At 41.8% G+C, this 19,649-nt stretch overlaps 1 protein-coding gene across 2 annotated transcripts in view; it reads left to right on the top strand.

Annotated features, from left to right (window-relative positions):
• Ebf1 (EBF transcription factor 1) overlaps positions 1-19,649 on the top strand; it is a 385,123-nt gene that overhangs the window by 6,476 nt on the left and 358,998 nt on the right. For both annotated transcript variants that reach the window (XM_055610690.1, XM_055610689.1), the window contains exons 5-6: positions 8,171-8,244; positions 18,329-18,397. In XM_055610690.1, coding sequence (XP_055466665.1) covers positions 8,171-8,244; positions 18,329-18,397 — 143 coding nt within the window. The remainder of the gene's footprint in view (positions 1-8,170; positions 8,245-18,328; positions 18,398-19,649) is intronic.

Raw genomic sequence — 19,649 nt, 5'->3', positions numbered from 1 at the left:
CCCCCCGTCGTTGGGTGACCCTACCCCTTTTAATATGAGCGCTTTGCCTGTGTGCGTGTGATGTCATATCCTTGACTCACACACTGGGGTTAACCTTCGGATGGGATCGTCAGCCAGTGACGCGCAGAAGTAGCTGTACGTGCTTCAGTTGCATAGGTTGTTCCTCATTTTGAGTGCACACAGCAGCGACACTGAGACAGAAATGTACTCAATCAACCAAGATGTATGAGTATGACACAGTGTTTCACACCTTCCTAAAGTGTCTCACTAGACTATTTTGAGGAATGATTCCTAATTTTGAACTCTACCAGGAATGATGGAACCTCGTTAGGAATGAATGTGCAAGGCCCTGAGGTCCCTTCTCTTTATGCCTGCTTTGTAAAACATAGGGTATAACATACAGAACTTGAGAACAAAACAACAACAAAAAAACCCCAAAACCTGTTTAACTAGAAAAGAAATGGCTTGCTTTTGGGAAGGGTTGTTCAAAACCAAGTTTAGCTGGCCTAAAAATAGATTGTTTTTGTGTCACTGCTGTTTTTGGTATTCTATTAGTGAGCATGCAAAAGCCCTTAGGATCCAGAAGTTTATGGCGAATGCACCCACAAACAGTGTCAACTGTAGAAGCTCTCTTGGGCCCAGTTGGGGTGGCCTGAGGCTTAACCTGCCTCACTTCGGATTTTCATGTGTCATTTGAGATATGACTGTGTTCTGTGGTTTCTTCAGTGAGTTATTTATCCTTAAGTAGTTAATAAACACAAAATTAGCTCATTTCTTCTACCAGTTCACGCAAAGAGTGAGTTTTCAAGTGATATTTAATGAAGAAAGGAAACCCAGTCTCGTGTTCCCTGCTCTCAAAGTAAAGGTCCCCCCCCCCCGCCTTGTTTTATTTATTTATTTTGGAGAAAGGCAAACAGAAGTCACATAATGTTTGTATGGATAGGTTTAAAGATGAGCTGTGTGGAGAGGGAGCTGTAGATCAGGGTGGACACAGAGGGAGTGCAGGTACAGTGAATGAGGTGTTTGCTAGCGAGATTTCTTTATATATTTGTTTGGATGTTTCCAGCACTTAAAGCTGTTGATTCAACTTTATATTCCTTCCATTGATTGTTTCATTGTAGTGTCCCATGGCTACGCAGGTTTGATTAACTACTCTCTCAGTCCATTGGTAGACAAACACCTCTTTTTTCCCCCCTTTAAAATTTTGGCATATCTATAAGTTCCTCAGGAATTAACCAGGCCAGCAAAGAGGCTCTTTCATATATCCAGAGAAACAAACAAGAAAGGACAGAGCAGGTTTATGTTAGGGGCTATATTTCAACAGCTTTCTGTCTCCTTTGGTAACATGTCAGAAACGCAGGTGATTTAAATTTCCTTGCACATAGAGGAATGAAGAAGTTTGGAATTTTTATGCATGATCAGGACCTGTGTTTGGGAAAATGTAAACTCATCACAGTGGAAAATGTGTTGTTTGGAGTCTGGGGGTGAAAACAAAGCTGATGGTTTTGGAGAGCTTGCCGGAGCCAGATGGCCTACTACTTCCCCAGTCTGGCGGCCCAACTGCTCCCTCCTGGATAATATACAGCCATTTGTTCGGGGATATTTACGCTAGAGCTGTTTCCATGTGAATGTTTGAACAGCATTAAAAACGAACATATTAGTCGGGATGCATTTATCGAACTCATATGGCTGCACAGACAGCGTGTTATCTGTGTGTGTCTTGCTGGGGATGAAGACTGTTTGGACATGAACGTGCGAGAATTGTTGACATAGGTTTTGGAGCAGGGAAGATTTGGTCTTACCGAGGAATTAAAATAGACGTGCATTTAGACTCAAAACTAGTGGAATCACGGTTGCACACAACTCAAAGTTCTGCTGTGAAAATTAAATGGATCCATGACTGCAAAGGCCTTAGAACAGTGACTGACATATATGAAGTATTTAATAAATTAGCTGTTTGTATGAGTTTAGTATTATTGCTCAGCTGAGCCGGCAAAGTCAATTTTATCTGCTATTGTAGTAAATGCAGTAACTATCCAAGTAGAATATCATTTATTACTTCTAGGAAAAATGTCATATGGAATTGTTTGATATATTTATATATTTATATATTTAGTTACCCCTCCCAAGGCATTTGAATAATATAAGGGCTTTCAGTTCTTTGAGACAGAAGGGATGCATCAGAAAGTCCCCAGCACTGGGGACATGCTTGCCTTTTAGTCAGGACTGTGATGTAACTGAACAGCACAGTGAATATGATATCATGCCTCACTCACTTCTGAAAACGGGCCTGCTTAGCTGCAGAGCTGAAATTACATCTTTGCAATTTGTTCGCCAGTAGCTAAGCTGCTACTTGAGGCAAAATGAGTTTTTTATTTTACTCTACTATTAATGTTAGACTGCTGCTTGACACAATTGTTTATGAAATGTCAGATTTGTGGTGTTTTCTTTGGCATGGCTTAATTTTAACTAGTGTTCTTTCACCTACTGGAAACTGGACTGTACTAGCTAGCACTTTTTTTTTTTTAAATGAAGGGCAGTGGGACTTAGTGTGCAAATATAATAATTGTTGTGTTGTGTGTTGATACTGTAGACTGTAGACTCCGTTATTGCCTTTTGATTAGCTCAATTCTTAGTAATTTGCTATCATTGATAGCTTATATTTAGGAGGTACTTATGTTTTGGTCAAAGAAGGCAGTTCTTATATAATGGCCCTTTCTTTAAGTTGACAAATAGACTTTGCTTTTTGTTTTGTATTCAGAAATAGGAGTATCATTTTTAAAGTTATTGTGTTGACTTACGTGGGAAATTCAAGTTTCTGTTACCTCCCTTCTCCTCTCTCCTCTCCCTCCTTATTGTAAACCAAGAAAAATTCCTAATGAGAAAAAATGTGCATTCTCACTGCTCCCTTGGTTTGGGTGTAGGACACAAAGAGTTAAAACTATTAGAAAAGTAAACAAAGAAAACCAAGCTCAATTCTCTGAACTTCTGTAGGCATCCCATTGAAGTATGATCCCAGTCAGTATTCACCCTGTCGCTTTCCTTTCGCTGTGTGGGTCTTATCCGAATAAGTCTCAGTGAATTCTTAAGCCGCCTCAGCAATATTCTGGAAAAGCCAGGGATGAACTATACTTCAAAGATGACTTTTAAAACAGTGGCAACTGAGTCAGGCCTGGCACGCGGACTGACTAGTTTTTAAAGATCGATCTATAATTAAGCACTTGAAATGATTGGCGTTTTCTTTTTGGACAGCACAATTTCCACCACTGTTGTTTTGTGTGGGTGTGAAAGTTTGAACAATGCCTATGGGTTTTTTTTTTCTTCTTCATTAGTTAATTATATATTTAAAAATGTGGTTCAGAAAAGCAATCTGAAAACCAGGAGAGGATTAGCAGGAACAATGTATTCATTTCTGCCTGATTGTTGTTTTCTGTCAGAGGTTGACATTCAGAGAGGAGAGACTCCTAACACATAACAAAACGAGGTCTCCAAATACAACTGGTTTTGACAACTTATCTCTTAGTAGCACCAGGTTTTGAAAGTTGAGGTGAAGGTACTGCTGTTTATTGTTTTACATTTCTTCCTGTCTGAGCATCTTTATTCTGCCCTGAGGCATTTGTTTGCCCTTGGCGGGATTAATGTAAACATTATTTTCCACTTGATACTATATCTTTTGTTTCTATGGTTGTAAACCTCAATTTGATTCACCCTCAACTGATTTATTTAAATAATGCATTTTAATAATTTCTCTTCCTCTCCCTTCCATCTTAGGGACCGCTCCCCATCCTCACTTCTGATAAGCACATTGATTTATTTAAGCCAGTGTTGCCTTTGTTGCTTCTCGGCAGACCACCTTCCTCCCCATGAGCAGACACATGATTTACTGTGGAGGATGACAATGAGCCTTCTTCTCAGTGCTCCATTGTCTGCATCCTAAACCAGCTGTCTATTAAAATGGTTTCACTTAAAATAGTCAATGCTGTTTATATGCCCCTGGGATCTCCCAGCTGATCCAACCTCAACCAGCTTGCCTCAAATCCCACAGAAGCATACATTTAAATTAGGAAGAGAAGCTGAAGCCCCTTCCCCCAAAAAACTGGTGTTAGGAGATGACTATCTTTGGATGGGGGGGAGAGTGGTTAACGTCTGGATTTGCTCAACTGTGAACCAGTCTTGCTGTGCGTGCTAAATGTACACAGTGAAGATGCTTTCAGAAGAGCAAGCTGGAGAGGGAACTTGGGAGGCAGTGAAAAAAAGGAAAGGAAGGCTGAAGTGTCTTAATGTCCCTGTGTGAGACACTGAGGCTATCCAAATCAATCGATCATACCTTCCTGCACCAGGTCCCTTCTGAGTGTTCATCTCTGGACCCATATTTTCTGTGTTGTGTATATGCATGCACATGTGTTTTCACAAGGCTTTTCAGTGATAAGAAAATTGGGTAGGGTTAGAGGGAGTTCTGCCTTTGACTTACATGGGAAAGCTTGCTCCCTTAATGTGACAGTGCAGTTTACTCTAGAGATAGGAATCTTGTCCTTCCTATTCCATGGAAGACTCCCACTCTCTTTTATTGAAGAATTTCCCAGAAACACATACTTTTTTTTTTTTCTGCTCCTATTCATTGAGAACTCTTATTCTATCCAGCCCAGGGAGAAGGAACCTCAGATTCCAGATCTCCCCAGAGTTCTTAATTATTTCTAAGCAAATCCAAACTCTTGGTTTCATTTTTCTGTGCTTGATTTAGAGAAAGATTCTCTGTTTTGACTCCACCGCCAGAAGCGAAGCAGTAGCTTGGTGTTTGGTAAAGAGATGCATTATGGAGGGGCTGGGCCTTTAACAAGTGATGCTCAGTTACCAAGGCAAAAACATGGGACTTCTGGGAGTCCCTGTCATCCATTGCCTGGGGGGAGTCCCTCAGTGGCTTTGCCTTGCAGCTTATTATTAACTGGATGCTACTGTGGCCCCATTACTTTCAACTAGTAGCCTTGGTAATAATAATGTTTATCTCATCTGGAAAGTTCCAAAATGAGATCTTATGTAATTGATACGCCTGCCACCCCCACCCCCAAATAACACATTTCTTCTTCCTCTCTCCTTGCCTCTCTCCAGTATGGAAAACCTTACTAGACCTGTAAACTGACTTACCAAGTCCAGACAAAAAGTGACGTTGAGGCAGAGGTTATGCAGGGTTTTAGGAGACCATAGAAACAGTTTAGTGATAATGGTAGTTAGCAGAAGTGCATTATTTTTTTGTTTGTTTGTTTGTGTGTGTGTATGTGTTTTTAGCACTATGCTTGGGATCTACTCAGTAATTTACTATATGTTTTCTTCCTTTTTTGATTTTTTTCAAACAGTGATTGCAGGAAATAAAGAACATAAATATAAGTTCATAAAAATACTAAAATTACTCATTATTTAGTTTGTGTGCTCAAGCGCACGCACATGGGCCCGTGTGTGCAGGAGCTCATGAGTGTTCCACACAGGGCCTGTATGGAGGTCAAAGGACAATTTATCAGTTCTTTCCCACAGCCACGTGAACAGCAGGGATTTGCCTCCGGCCATCAGGCTTGTTGCAGACACATCTACCAGCCGGGCCATCTCACTGGCCTCAGTTTTTGTTCTTCAGAATATTTTTTAAATAATGCACTTTCTTGAGTAAAGCGACTTCTTGGGGATTTGAAGAGGTCATTTAAGGATATTGGGAACAGGGCCAGTGAGAAGGCTGGAGAAGGTAAAGATAGTTGGTGAGCAAGCCTGGAGACCTGAGTTCAATTCTCAACCTCCGTGTGGCGCAAAGAGAGAACCACTCCTGCCGTTTGTTCTCTGACCTCCACATACATACACTCACACACTTGCACACACATACTCACACACAGACGCTCACATACACTCGCACACACCTACCTGCACACATACACACACGAGCACACACATACTGGAACATACACTCTTGCACACGCACAAACACACACACACACACACACACACACACACTCACGCACACACCCACAGAGTGGCACATCCCCCTCCCCCACCCCAGTATGATAAATAAATATAATAAGACTAAAGTATGCAAACTAAAACCAGCGACTAAAGATTTGAAGCATAGTAGGGCATTCACATAACCCAAGTTATTGCCCCAGAAAACAGTTATGAATGACTGAAAAGGGTAACATAGAATGTTATGGTGTGCAAAGCTGGCTTGTGTTCACTGGGGCACGGCGGGAATCACCTTAACCAATGGTCAGAGTTTACGCCTCTACTAAACTCGCGGATGGATACGGAACCTGGCTCAGAGGAAATTTAGCATTGCCCAGTGTCGCTGTCCTGCCTTGAAATCCAAGGCTTTAATATGAGCTTGAGAAATCCAAACAAACTCTAGTAGGAGGATATTCTACAACATAACTGGCCTGCATTTTCAACAATGTCAGTGCCATGAACTACAATGACTGGAGGACATTTGGAATGAAAGGAGACATGACAGCTGAGCGCAGTGATTAGTACTGGATTTTCTTTTGCTGTAAAGGACATTATTAGGTAATTGGTAAATCTCAATAAGGTCTGGAGATTAGATTATTCTATTGTATCAATGCTAATTTTCTTATTTGGATAATTGTGCTGTGATTATGCATGAAAGTGCCTTGTTTTCAGGAAATGCATGCTGATCTATTGAGGACATATCTGCAATTTGCTAAAAAGTGATTTAGGGGAAAAAGAAAAATAGGAAGCAAATTTAGTAAAATGCAAACGTTTGAGGAATCTGGGTAATGAATCTCCTATCCTGGACTTCTACATATATTCTTTCAACCTTTTGAGACGTTAAATGTTTTTACTTTAACTGTAAAAATATAAAAATATAAAAAAAAATACAAGGTTATGATGAGGTGGCCATAAAAAATACTTTTGATTGGTCAATGGTAGAGAAATGTGCTTTTTTTCAACCAACCACTTTTTCTTAATTTTTAATTTTTTGTAAAGTTTGCTTCACTCTGTGTTTAGACTTTATACCAGGTCATGACCCTCGGCTCTGTCCACGCTGGGTTACGTTGTGGTGCTTTTGTATCCAAGTTCAAAACCAAAGTGCATTAAGTTTGAATGACAAACTAGGCACACGCAAGTACTTTTATGCGCCACATAAGAATAAGAATAATCTCTGGTTAATTTAAATAGTTTTGTCACTAAGAAAGTGAGGGTTCTGTGAATGTGCGAAAGTAATTTTATTAACAATTTGAAGCTGTGTTATATTACTATTATGCAGCGATACAGTGTTAAGTGAGCTAAATGTATGCTGATGCAGAACCCTGCCCTACCAAGAGCGTTGTATTTTTCTTCAGCAGGGATAAGGAACCTGTAGATCCATGCCCAAGCTTGAGGTTTTGGGGAACTTAGTGGGTGTCCCGAAGCAAAAAGGTGATTTTGTTACAGTAAACAAACAAGCAAACAAACAAACAAAATAAATGAAGAGCAAAGTGTCGTGGTTGGCGGCTGAGGACTCCAGGTTTTGAGAGGGAGACATAATTCTTTGTTTAGGTAGCTGCCTCTGTGATTTCATCACCCACACAGCATCTGCTGGCGAGTGTTCCTGTTTGGGTGGGTGCAACAGCACATGTTTTCAGCCTGTTGGTAGGAAGAGGGGTTTTCCCTCACTGAATCGCTTCAGAAATGACGCAGTCGGTGCATCTACTGGTTAGCTTTTCCCAGACTTGTTTTCTGCTTCTTGCCAGTAGAATACTAAATGTGGGGGTCTGGGAGTAGCGGAGAGGCAAGGGTGTGCTATTGGCTGGTCAAACCCGCATGCTTTTCTATATTTGAAATACAAAACATTGCAGCCTCTGCAGCCTTCTGAAGCTTCCCTCTTTATTGATTAGATTTATTTTTATGCTGTATTGAGAAGAGAATTATGGTTGTCTTGACAACAGATGCCCATCACACAGGCTGGTCCATAGATGTGCATAATGAGGTGCTTGATAGGGCAGAGAGGACCATATCCCATTCCACTCAATTTGGGCTGATCCCGAGCAATGTGTCCTGGAATAATCAGCCCAGTGAGGCTTTTTGTTCTTAAAAGTTAATTGGTCCCCAGCAGGGGCAAGGTGGTGAAGAGCTGGACTGCTATAGGTAACGCTCTGCTACTTGCTTCTATTTTTAGTTAAAAACATGCCTTTCCTTTCAGGCCATAGTGTACGAAGGCCAAGACAAGAACCCTGAAATGTGCCGAGTGTTGCTCACACACGAGATCATGTGCAGGTAAGAAATCTCTCTCTCTCTCTCTAATTAGCAAAATAAAAGTGAATTTGAATCTCAAATCTAGGTGAACTCAGTTCTATGGGGTGGGGGTGTATATGTTTATTTTGCTTTTAGTAAATGATCTAGAAGAAAGGATTCTTAGACACATTTGGTAGTGTCAGGGATCATGACAGTTCTCAATTATTTATTACATTTCGTCTTGGAAGACATCGGTTTGCATTTTGATACCTCACCATTAATGGCTACAGAGCACTGCCCTCCTCATCCTTCACAGTGGACTCAAATACAATACCACCTCCTTACTGGTGACATTTGCACTCAACTGCATGCTTAGTAAAATAAGAGTTCTCTTGAAGTCAGTGGAGGCTTCTGTTTGGGTCAACTTGAAAGTTACAGTTCCTTCTTTTGTGTTCCTCCACTTAATATAACACCCCTCTACCCGAGCCTCCTCATTTCTCCTTAAACTGCCCCCTCCCTCTACTTGCATTTGGTCTTTTAATTATCCTGTTCATATCTGAACATGAACCTAATATTTCTTGGAGGTAGTGAGCTTTGAGATTTGGTGGTGGGGGGAGTGAAGAGGAGGCTTTAAAAGGTTTAATAATTCATGCTCCTCACTTGATTCTTTTCACTTTCTGCTGGAACCATGCTGAAGTGGCCTCTGAGATCACATTCACTCCTATGGCATCAGCCATGGCCCTCATGTGCTGCTCATAGACTCTTGGGGAAAACAATCTCAAAACTCTACAGGTGGAGATAGAATAGAAAGGGCTTTGTGTGTTTTCTGAGTGAAATACCAAATATTAGCATTGTGTCTATACAAATTCCAATTTTCCTTTTTATATAAAAAAGCATACTTCTGATTTATAGTTCTAAGATATACAAGAGTTTCACACATTTTCACTTCAGTGATTTGTAAAACCTGTTAATTATTCTTAAAACCAGGTTGCTTTTCTCCAGACTTAAGACAGTAGCAGAACTCCCAAATGTTGTGGGGTTCCTTACGTTAGTAAGAAAAGTTGGATTTACCCTGTGTGTGTATGAACTGGATATAATCTAGCTGAGTGGTACCTTTCAGAATTAAAGGAGCAAAATCCATTTTGAAAAGCAGTAAAACATAACCCTGTCTGTATTACTATTTCCCTAACCATTTTCTCTACTACCTCAGCCCTCTGCAATTAGCATGCCATTAGACTGAACTCTCCATGTAGAGCTGCACATGACAGTAGCAAAACAGGAAACAGGAAGATGGATTTCAACCAACAGGGCCAGGCACTATCTATACATCATTGATTTGCATTTTGTATCTGCATATGTTTGGATTATGCTGGAGAGAATTCTATTCTTGAACTACTTAGAGATATATTATGCCTTTCACGCACAGGCCTCTCCTCTATTAATGCAGTTTATATTTTCCTTGTTTTTAAAATTCATTGGTCCAAAGTGCTTTATTATGCTGGTTGGTGTGCCTTACTGCTGACGTTCTCTCTATTTTTCAGAAACATAAAAATAGCAAAAATAAAAATCTCAAGCCACTGAAGGCAAATGATGCTGTTTGTACCGTGTGGCTAAGAGGGAAAAGCCATATTCCAAATGTCATCTTGCTAATGTTGCAGATTACAGCCTTCCTGGCTGCCTATAGATGTGGAAGGGGTACTGTTTGTTTACTAGGCTGCCATGACCCCATTACACAAACCTGTCATCTATTGTGTGCCTAACAGTCTTTTAAATTGCAAATCTGATGCTCTTTAGGGGGCTTTAGGAAAAAAAAAAATTCTCACTTTCCATACCATCCTATTTCTCTTGATTTCTTGCCTGTTGTAAGTGGAAGTTGGGATGTGTTGAATTTGCACCAGGGGTGCAAATGCAGCCTCAATTATAAGCATAAAATTAGAATCTGTTCACCATTAATCAGCCTGGCTAATTGCTATGCACCACCATTAGCCATATGGTGTGAAAGACAGCTTGCTCTCCCCAAGATGAAATTTCTTCATTGCAGACATGAAATAGTGAAGGCCCTGGGTTTTAAAATAGCTTGTTTTAGATATTTAATTTCTAAACAACTTTCTGCAGTGCTTTCTATCAAAGCTAACGGCACAATAAAACTTTGCGTTGATGTCACAAAAGCTGTATGTTTATAGTACGCTGGCTATGATGAAGGAGACAGGATTTCGATCCACACACAGGAAAGGGCTTGGTGCATTACAGCAAATGGGAGGGAAAACAAAAAGATAAGCAAGAGACACTCCTCTGTCAGGTGTTGTAAATTAAGAAGAAGGAAAAAAAAGAAACTCCACGCCATTGTGTTTTGTGGGGAAGGTGACCCCATTGTGCGAGATGGCTAAAGAAATTAGCATTGTTAGTTTATAATTATTGACACTCGGAGACAACCCCTCTTTGATTTGGTGATGCAGAGCACCTGTGTAACACTATGAGCGAGCCTCTGCCTTTTGGTGAATTGGAATCTATCACACCAATCACAGTGTTGAAGTTCCTGAGATAACATGGCTCTATGAATCCTTTTTTTTTTTTTTAAGAGTAGGATTCTATAGTAGGTTTGCTTATCTGAGCACCCTAACTTCTGTGCTTGAATGCAGATGAAGAATAGGAAGTTAGCATGGAAGGGGGACTTCGTGTCCTGCAGCCAGCAGGTGTTCTTCATCTTCAGCACCCAGGGAGATGGCAGGTCAGAGGCATCTCCTAGGAAGAGGTCTTGCTTATTTATTTTGTAGAGGAACCATGAAACTCCCAAAGCTAGCCTGCTTACTTGATAGGCTCTTCCTTCCGTCATCTTTTCCAGGTTTACTCTGCTTTCCTCCTTCAGACACCCACTTATGTATAGCTTCTCCAAGGAAGCACCTCTGGCCCTTGGCCCAAGTCATCTCCCCTTGTAAGCATTCCAGTACCAGGTGCTTTTAACTTCATAGCACTCCCTGTCCTTGCAATGACACCTTACTGTCTGTCTTTATTTAGTCAAGCCTCTTTAAGGTCAGGAAGTGACTCAGTTTTCCTCCACGCTTCAGCTGTCCCATTTGTGAAATGGGGTTTTAATGCTATCTCTTAGGGTGGTAGTTAAGGTTAAATGCTATAGTCCATATAAATCCTCACCATGATGCTTGGTAGAGCCAGAACTGAACCTGCTATGACCTGAGGCATTATTAATAGAAGCAGTAGTAGAGACATAATCTGTGCCTGGCCAAGTATTTGGTACTTTGTTGCTCAACGTATCTGATGGTAAGTAAACATTGAAAGGAGGTTTAGTGTCTGTCAAAACCTGAATGTAGCTGGTTCATTATAGTCGTGGTGGTCTCTGCCTTTACTTTTTAGTACCTATTATGCGCAAAGCCTTGTGGAATTTAGAGTAAGGAAATTTCACCCCATAGTAGGAAAGCTTGAAGTTGGAAGCATTAAGCATTAGACTTCACTGGGCAAAGAGTTTAATATGATGGAGGTTTGAGGCGAAGGACTCTGTTAATGGAGAGGAAGAAGAAAATATTTGTAGGTGGATCATAGCAGTGGGAATGGAGAGACGAGATGGATGAGGTATTTTAGAGGCTGCATAAAGAAATGTTGGTCTAGGCAGGCCTGCTTTGTGGAAGTTTGCAGCTGGGCAGACATGTGGCCTGAAGCCAGGAAGAGGGACTTGGTCAAAGATAACCAGCTTCAGACTATGTTTTTCAAGGGTGAGAACTGAACCTTCATGGAAGATGGGATTGAGAATCACGGAAGAAGAGGAAGAGAGGAGTGCATGGTTCTATTCTTAAGAGGAGTACTCACACTGAATAAGAAGGTCACACTATAGAATTAGGAAAAACCTTGAGCATACAGGACTCAGAGAATGAAAGAAGAGGGTGTCAGGGTGGGGAAATCAGCCAGATCTTAGTGCTGGCAAGACGAGGATGGGCACAAAGAGAGAAATGCCCCAGGTCGCTGGTGACTCAGAGAGTAGATTCACATAGATACCTGAGGCTTGCCTCACAGACTGTATGGGCCCAGCTGTCAAGAAATGATGGCCGCTCTTACAGTGAGAAGGCTGATGAGGGAAGAAATGAACTCTAGAGAAATGAAGGAAAACTACACAACATTTGCAGACATGGAGAAAGTCAGTCAGGAGAGGTCCAGATATGAACCCCATCAGTACACAGGGCCAAGAGTGCCCAGGCAAGGCAGAAGAGGTGGAGACTACAAGACTGACTGCTTGAAGGTTGATTGTCCTGAAGACAGGAAATTTTTAGGCGTGGGAAGATGGTAAAGCAGTAGCAATGTAGCAGATTCCATCAGAGTTTATCCCCTCTGTTGGTATTAGTCGCACTGTCCCAGTAACTGACAACGCTCATTCCCTAGCCACTTTGGCTGAGTAGGGTAGGAATCTTAATTTTTACTGGGATGCCCACTTTAGCACCTGTCTGTAATCCCTGGGAGGAGGAGGCAGAGGATTGCTGTAAATCTGAGGCTAGTCTGTGCTGGAGAGTGAGTTCTGGCCCAAGCAGGGCTATTTAAAAAGACTTGGGTCTGAACTGTCCCCATCCACTACCCAAATGGCATCCATCTCCAGTGGCAAGAGGTCATACTTACAGAAAGAAGTTAGGTGCTTAAGATGAGGATCTGCAGGCATGGCGACTAGGGAGCATTCAGATGTTTCCTGCCCTGATTTATGGACCTGTGAGTCAGCTCACTAGAAATCTGCCACCTGTGTTCACTGCTAAGGGAGGGACTCCTAAATCTCCCTTTTTCCCCTGAGTGTGCAGAACTAGTTGGGAGATCCATGGGCCTGCTGGTGAGTCCCCAGTGTTTGTAGCCCATACCAGGTGTGGAGGACCCACTGCTGTGAGTGGTCACATAGCTGTCCTGTCCTTTGGGTGGCAGATTAAAAAGGAGATGCAAAGAAGAGTGGCACCTGCCATTCTTGGGCTCTTGATCTTGGGAAAACCAAATTGGGGAAATCCAAGCCCCCTCAGTAGATGCCTGCTGTAGGGAGCGGGTGCTGAGCCCATGCAGGCACAGATGGCAGGGGGCTGAGAGATGCTGAGTGAGTGGATGGGGGCCTCAGGCAGGCTCACTCTGTTTGCTTTCATCAACGTAGTTTCTTTTCCCTTTAAGAGCGTCTTCAACTGTGTCATTTATGGGGTTGCTTCAGCAGAAGCCCTCTTCTGCTTAAACATGAGCGTTCTTGTTCTTTTCGCTTGTCCCTCTCCGTTAATGCCTGTCTCAGGTATAGCGGAGATCAGTGCTCATCTTTCTTTGTTTGACATTAGTGGAAAGAAGTGAGTCAGTTCAGACTGAGATGGAAGAATTATCACAATGGACTGTCACAGGGTGGAAGGGTAGTTCTTTCTGCTTGGCTCTGGGAAGCTACTGGATAGTGGATGTCATCTCAGCCTTGAGACCTGAGTTTGAGAACCCGGAACCCACAAGATAGAAAGGAAGACCCAAATCCTGCAAGGTGTCCTCTGACCTTCACATCTACACAGAGGCGTGTGTGCACCTACATACAAAGATAAACAAACAAGCAAACATGTGAATAAAAGTGTAACAAAGCTATTAATAAAAGTTCCTTCTGCTAGAGGTTGACTTTTCATTTTTTGAGGGGGAAAGTATCCTTGCAACAGAAAGCAGAACACTGAAGAAGAATGGAAATGACTGTCCTCCATTTGTCCACTGTCTGTTCTAGGCTTTTCTAGATTAATCTTCAATGTTCTTATTCGTTTATTCAAAAGTCGGCTTTTGAAATCCAGCTTCTTTCAGTTGCCTCTGCTAGGGTTGTAGAGGGATCCTAATAGTTTATTTATCTGTCTTTGTGGGATTTAAAGTACAGCACGAGAGATATGTAACAAAAATAGACAGTGAATAAATGGGTTGTTGAAAGTGGATGCCATGAAGAGAGTGGACAGAAGCTATGGGGTTCTGGGGTGGCAAAGCACCCAAGACCTTTGTTAAACAGTAGAGACTTAAGTAAAATGTAGGAGTATACCAGACTTGTGAACATTTTCCTCTTCTCTTCCTTCTCTTTCACTCCTTCTTCCAAAGGTGGGTTCACACTGTCCATACTATTTTGTAACTTGATTTCTTAACCCATTAATATAATATAGACTTCTTCCATCATAGTGTGTCAACCCTACTGTCATTCTTTTTAGTGTACAGAATTCCATGAATACAGATGTGCACACACACATATATATATATACATACACATATATGTACTTTCAGGTACATACACACATGTTTTGCATGTACACATAGGTCTATGCACATCTTTGTCAGTTTTTCTCTGATGTGGTAACATGTCTGATGGAAACTAATTAAGGGAGGAAGGATTTCATTTTTCAAAGGGTTCAGGAGATGGTCACTTTATGTTTCTGGGCCCAAGATGAAGCAGAAAGGACACCAGGGCAAAAGGGTCTGGTGGAGAAAAGCTGCTTACCTCCTGATGGCCAGGAAGCAGAAATGGGGATATAGGAATGGCTCAGGACAAGGTACAGCCTCTTAGACCATGTCTCCAGAGGCATACTTCCTTCAGTTAGCCCCCACCCCACAGTCTCCAGAACCTCCCAAAATAGTGACATCAGCTAGAGACAGCTCTCACAGGAGCCTGTGAGGGACATTGCACGGTAACAGCTTAACTGTCTGTGCATCTTTGTGGAGTGACGTTGTACATACTTACGTGGTTGCTGACGTGCGAAGGGAATGTCAGCTATAAGGTGTGGTGGTGTGACTCAAAATACAGGAGCCCGTTTAAGCTGGTTTTAATATTCTGTATAAACTTTTTTCTCTAAGTGTGTAGTGACTTCCATTCTTTCCTGTTTCTGTTGTCTTAATTCTTCCCATTTAATTCCCATTCTGCCCTTTTCATATGCCCATTTCTCTGATTTCCTTGGAGTCACAGCATAGAGACCTGGTTTAATTCATATTATTGTTACCAGGGAATCTTTGTATTGTGGAGATGAGGACTATGCATAATGTAAAATACATCTCTGGGGCCAAGAGTGGCATTTGTTTGGAGAAGGTGGTTTCGTGTGTGGGTGGGATAGAATGCACAGTGCTTTCCCAGGGAGTCAGCTCTACTTCTTTTTAATCTGCCGTGTCTCCCCAGTTATACCATCCTATTCATAGAGTTGTTGGTTAACAGCCATCCATTCATTCAATCATTTATTCATTGAGTCACTTAATATCTGAGCTCTGAAATTCTATCTCAAGCTTTAGGTATTAGATAAGTGATATGGACAGTTTCTACCTTCATAACACATATGAATTAACAGAAGGAAAGCATGGAATGGGGAAAATTTCCAACAAAATACCCCAATAAATAAGTAACACGTTGAGCTGCATTGTAGTAACTACCCAAGAGAGAAACAGTCATATTTAGACTAAGTGTAAGGTAAGCTAGGGCATCTACACTGACGTCTAAAGGGCAAAGAGTAGTGGTTGAGGAAGGAAGGGCAGGGGCTGCCCAGAAGAAGCTTGCCTGGCCTGGACCTGAGGTCTGATGGAGCATGCTGTGTTGGAGGGATCACAACTGGCCCATGAGTCTGGAGCTTGGCAAGAAAGGGTAGCAGGTCAGCGGCCTGGCATTACGCCACACCATGGATTTATTCAAAGTGCAGTGGGAAGCTGTTCAAAGGTCTTAGACAACGAAATGGCACAGTCTCCTGGACATTTCAAAAAAGATCAGCTAGATGGGACAGATCTATTTGATGGAGTCAAAGCGGAGACAGCAAGACAAAGAGGTAGGCTTTGCACTACTCCCAGACATAAATAAAAACAACTGGGCTGAAGACAGTGATGATGGGTAGGGAGAGAAGACTCCAGGGATGGGCCCTTGCCCATAGTTAGCCTCAAGCAAGCTGGAGGAGTTCCCCAAGGACGTTTCACCCCGGAAGGATTTTGGTGAGCGTGCAGACACCAAGGGTCTACTTTTTCCTCATCTGCTCTCCTCCTTGTGCAATGGGGTGTGGCTGTGTCAGTGGGCTGCTTTTGAATATCACTCCCTCTTCAGAGCTCAGACTTCTCAGACTTAGAGTAGGATAGGGTATAAACACAAGGGTGCTCTTGACACTGCCCCACCTTGGGTTCTTAATGGGACCAGCCATTTTTAATCATGATGTTAACCTGACAAGCCTAAGGAATGCTGGTAGAGAGGATTGGCTCTCATGGATACTGAAGATGGGTTTTTAAATACTGTTTTAAACATTTTGTTTGTGCATGTGCATGTGTGTGAGTGTGCCTATCATGGTGCATATACGGAGGTCAGAGAGCAACTCTAGGAAGTAGGTATTCTCCTTCTAACCTGGGGTCATGACTGAGTTCATATCTTCAGGCTTGGTGGCAAGCATCTTTACTTGCTAAGCCATCTTGCTGGCCCCCGGAGTTGAATTTTAAGTTATTTATTTTGCACAATTGCCAATTCCTAACATTTCTCCCCCCCCCTCTGTCTTTATTGGTCTCTTAGATGGGATACCTTGGTCCTACCACCACAGAGTGTGACTTATTAGTGGAACAGAACTTAGGCCGTGAGAAAAGAGTTTCTGACAAATCAGAAAGTTATTAGGTTATGGGGGAGACAGGGTTTTTCAGATGGGGCTTTGAGAATAGAGATACAATCCTTTCCATTGCCTTCTGAAAAATAAAAATATAGTTCTAAGACCAAGCTGATTCATCTCTTGGGGATACAGTCAAAGAGAGGAAGAAGTTGTCTCAATTTTGGTGAAAGACTTAATATGTTATGAAATATTGCTGGGCCCTGAAAAATGAAGTTCAATATTTGGTGGTCTCCAGCAGAGATCTAGGTTTATGCTCTGTGTGTATATGTGTATTTGGATACATTAGAATGTATGAGAGGGATGGAGAAAATTACATATTTTACTTATGGTATGCAGTGGAGTACAGCTCCTGGGTCACCTTCCGGCCTTCTTTATTGATCAGTCATGTTCTTCCACAGTGTAGTCCTGCGTGGAGACCAGGCAGGGGGAAACTGTTACTTACAATTGTATTTCAGATGCATAGTTTCCTGCTGAGGACGCGTATTTCTCAGAAACATGACATTTGCAGCTGGGGATTGTATATCTCAGATAGTAGAGTGCATGCAGGAAGCCCTAAGTTGAACCCCTAACACTATAGCATGAAGTGGGTACATTCCTATAATCTCAGCCAGCACCAAGGAGGAGGGTCAGAAGTTCAAGATTATCCTTAGCTACATAGCTACATAAGACTCTGTCTTGAAAGAGATAAGAAATACATCTTTTTTTTTATTCACTCCTTTGAAACACCTTGGATTTTTTGTTTGTTTGTTTGTTTTTGTTTGTTTGTTTGTTTCTGGTGTTAAACCTGGCAATCTCAAGGTCCTAAACAAAGTAGGATCTAGGAACCAGCGCTTTCCTTGCTCGTGACTGTTGTCCCTATGTCCTAATGTTTGCAGTCAGGGTTGTGTGAGCCAGTGGGTCCATGGTCCCCAATTCTTTAAGAAAACTAAAGTGGCCACCAAAGCCAGAGGACTAAGAATGGATCCTCCGCTTTATTCTCTCTCACTTTCTCCTCATTTGAATCACCCTGTATTGCCCTTATTCTCGAGAAGAAGTTCAAGTGCAAACATCATTGTGCTGGGAGTTTTGAGAAGGCTGTGGTTGAAGAAAGTGCCACCCATCAAAAAGAGAAGAAAAAGAGAATCCATTTAATACATAATGACTAGAGGGGGGAATCACATGATTAGTGTGTTCTTGAGGGAAGAATGTTTGATCCACCCACGACCCTGAATATTCTTATTGGGTAGATATAAGAATACAGTATTTCACATTGAACTCTGCCAATACCAGTACAGTGAAGGAGAGACCCCATCTTAGGGGCTGTATTCCTGGCTCTGGGAGAGTCCCCCCTCCCTCTCCTGTCCTCTGAGTAGGGAGAGGTTAAGCCTGGCCATTAACCCATAAGTGACCCAAATAGAATTTTCTGCCCCTAGGATCCGTTGATTGCCAGGTATGGCTTTGTGGTAATTCTAGCATTTGCAACCCAGCAATTTGAACCTTCTGTCTGCTTAAATGATGATCTTACATTGTAATGGTTGGTACTAAATCCTCTCGCTTTTGCTCCGTAGCCGCTGTTGTGACAAGAAAAGCTGTGGCAACCGAAATGAGACTCCCTCAGATCCAGTGATAATTGACAGGTAGGGACCACTCTTCTTTCACTGGATTCTTATTCCTCATTATAATGAAACACCTGCTTTGTGTCGCTCATGGGCGAGGGTTAGGATGCATGTGGCTGAAGTTTGCCTGTTGGTTCTGACTCACGTTGCGCCGAGTGATTGCGATTTTTGGGAAAGCCATCTGGAATGTTCTTTGGAGGCCTGTTTCTCGGATGGCTCTGGTTTCGTGCCTGATTAATGCTCATAAAGTAATATATACGTGTGTGTTCATTCCTCACTCTCTGTGGCTCAGTCCCCATGCCGTACCAGGAAGCTTCAGAAATAAAATAATAATAGTTTGTGATTTATGAAATGTGGTTGGGTGCTTATAAATATTTAACTTTTATTTGAAAAATGTTTGAATCATTATCACTTTTAGCTACAGTAGTTTTTTTGGATGTAATCCATCTACATTTTAAGGTTTTATTTATGCATAAAAGCAGTTTAAAGAGATCTGTGAACCAAGATTTTTCTTCTGTTATTTCCGGGCTTGACTGCAGCTCACACAGTATTGTAAGTTGATTAATTTATCCTGCTTGTCTTAATTATTGTGTTTTTAAACAGATCCATATTACTAATCTGACATGACCAAGTAAATCACTGCAGAACAATACATCTGTTTCAGTTTGCCAGTGCAGTTTTGAGTTGGTGTGCACACAGTATGCTGAATGGCATCCCAAATATTCATTTTACATTTTAATTATTGAAATTCATTGTATGGAAACATGGATGATAAACCATTTGTTACATAGCATTACTCATTGAGAGTTAAATGGCCCGGAAGCTTTACAGAGACTGTCAATTGTCAGCTAGGAAAAGAGCTAGCATCTTCTACTCATTGGAGGAAAAGAGCCTTCAATCAAATAAGGCAGCTTCCTTCATTGAGGAAATCAGTGACCAAACAGATACTTTTGGGCTTTGGTAATATTGTCTTAGGCAGCAGCACAAAGATAAAGCAAAAAAGTTAAAAGAGGCGAAGTTTCAATGTACGGTGATGCTGTCTGGTATCCGCTGAATGAGAATGGCATGCTTATCTGCAAGAGCAGATATTTCATTCATAGAATTGTATTTTCTGTTGGTGTCATTTGTGTATACCTTTCAGAACAGGGCTTCCTTTTTGAGGCAAATATTTCTTGCATTAAAAAGAAATCATCTCACTTAAGAGCCAGCCTGAATACTCCCCAAACTTTGAAACCGTAAGCGTTTTGCGGCATCTCATAGTCCTTTTCGATGT

This window comes from Psammomys obesus, unplaced genomic scaffold (assembly GCF_907164565.1).
Source record: "Psammomys obesus unplaced genomic scaffold, mPsaObe1.curated_primary_1811, whole genome shotgun sequence".
Classification (NCBI taxonomy): domain Eukaryota; kingdom Metazoa; phylum Chordata; class Mammalia; order Rodentia; family Muridae; genus Psammomys; species Psammomys obesus.
This window is presented reverse-complemented; position numbering and strand designations above follow the sequence as displayed.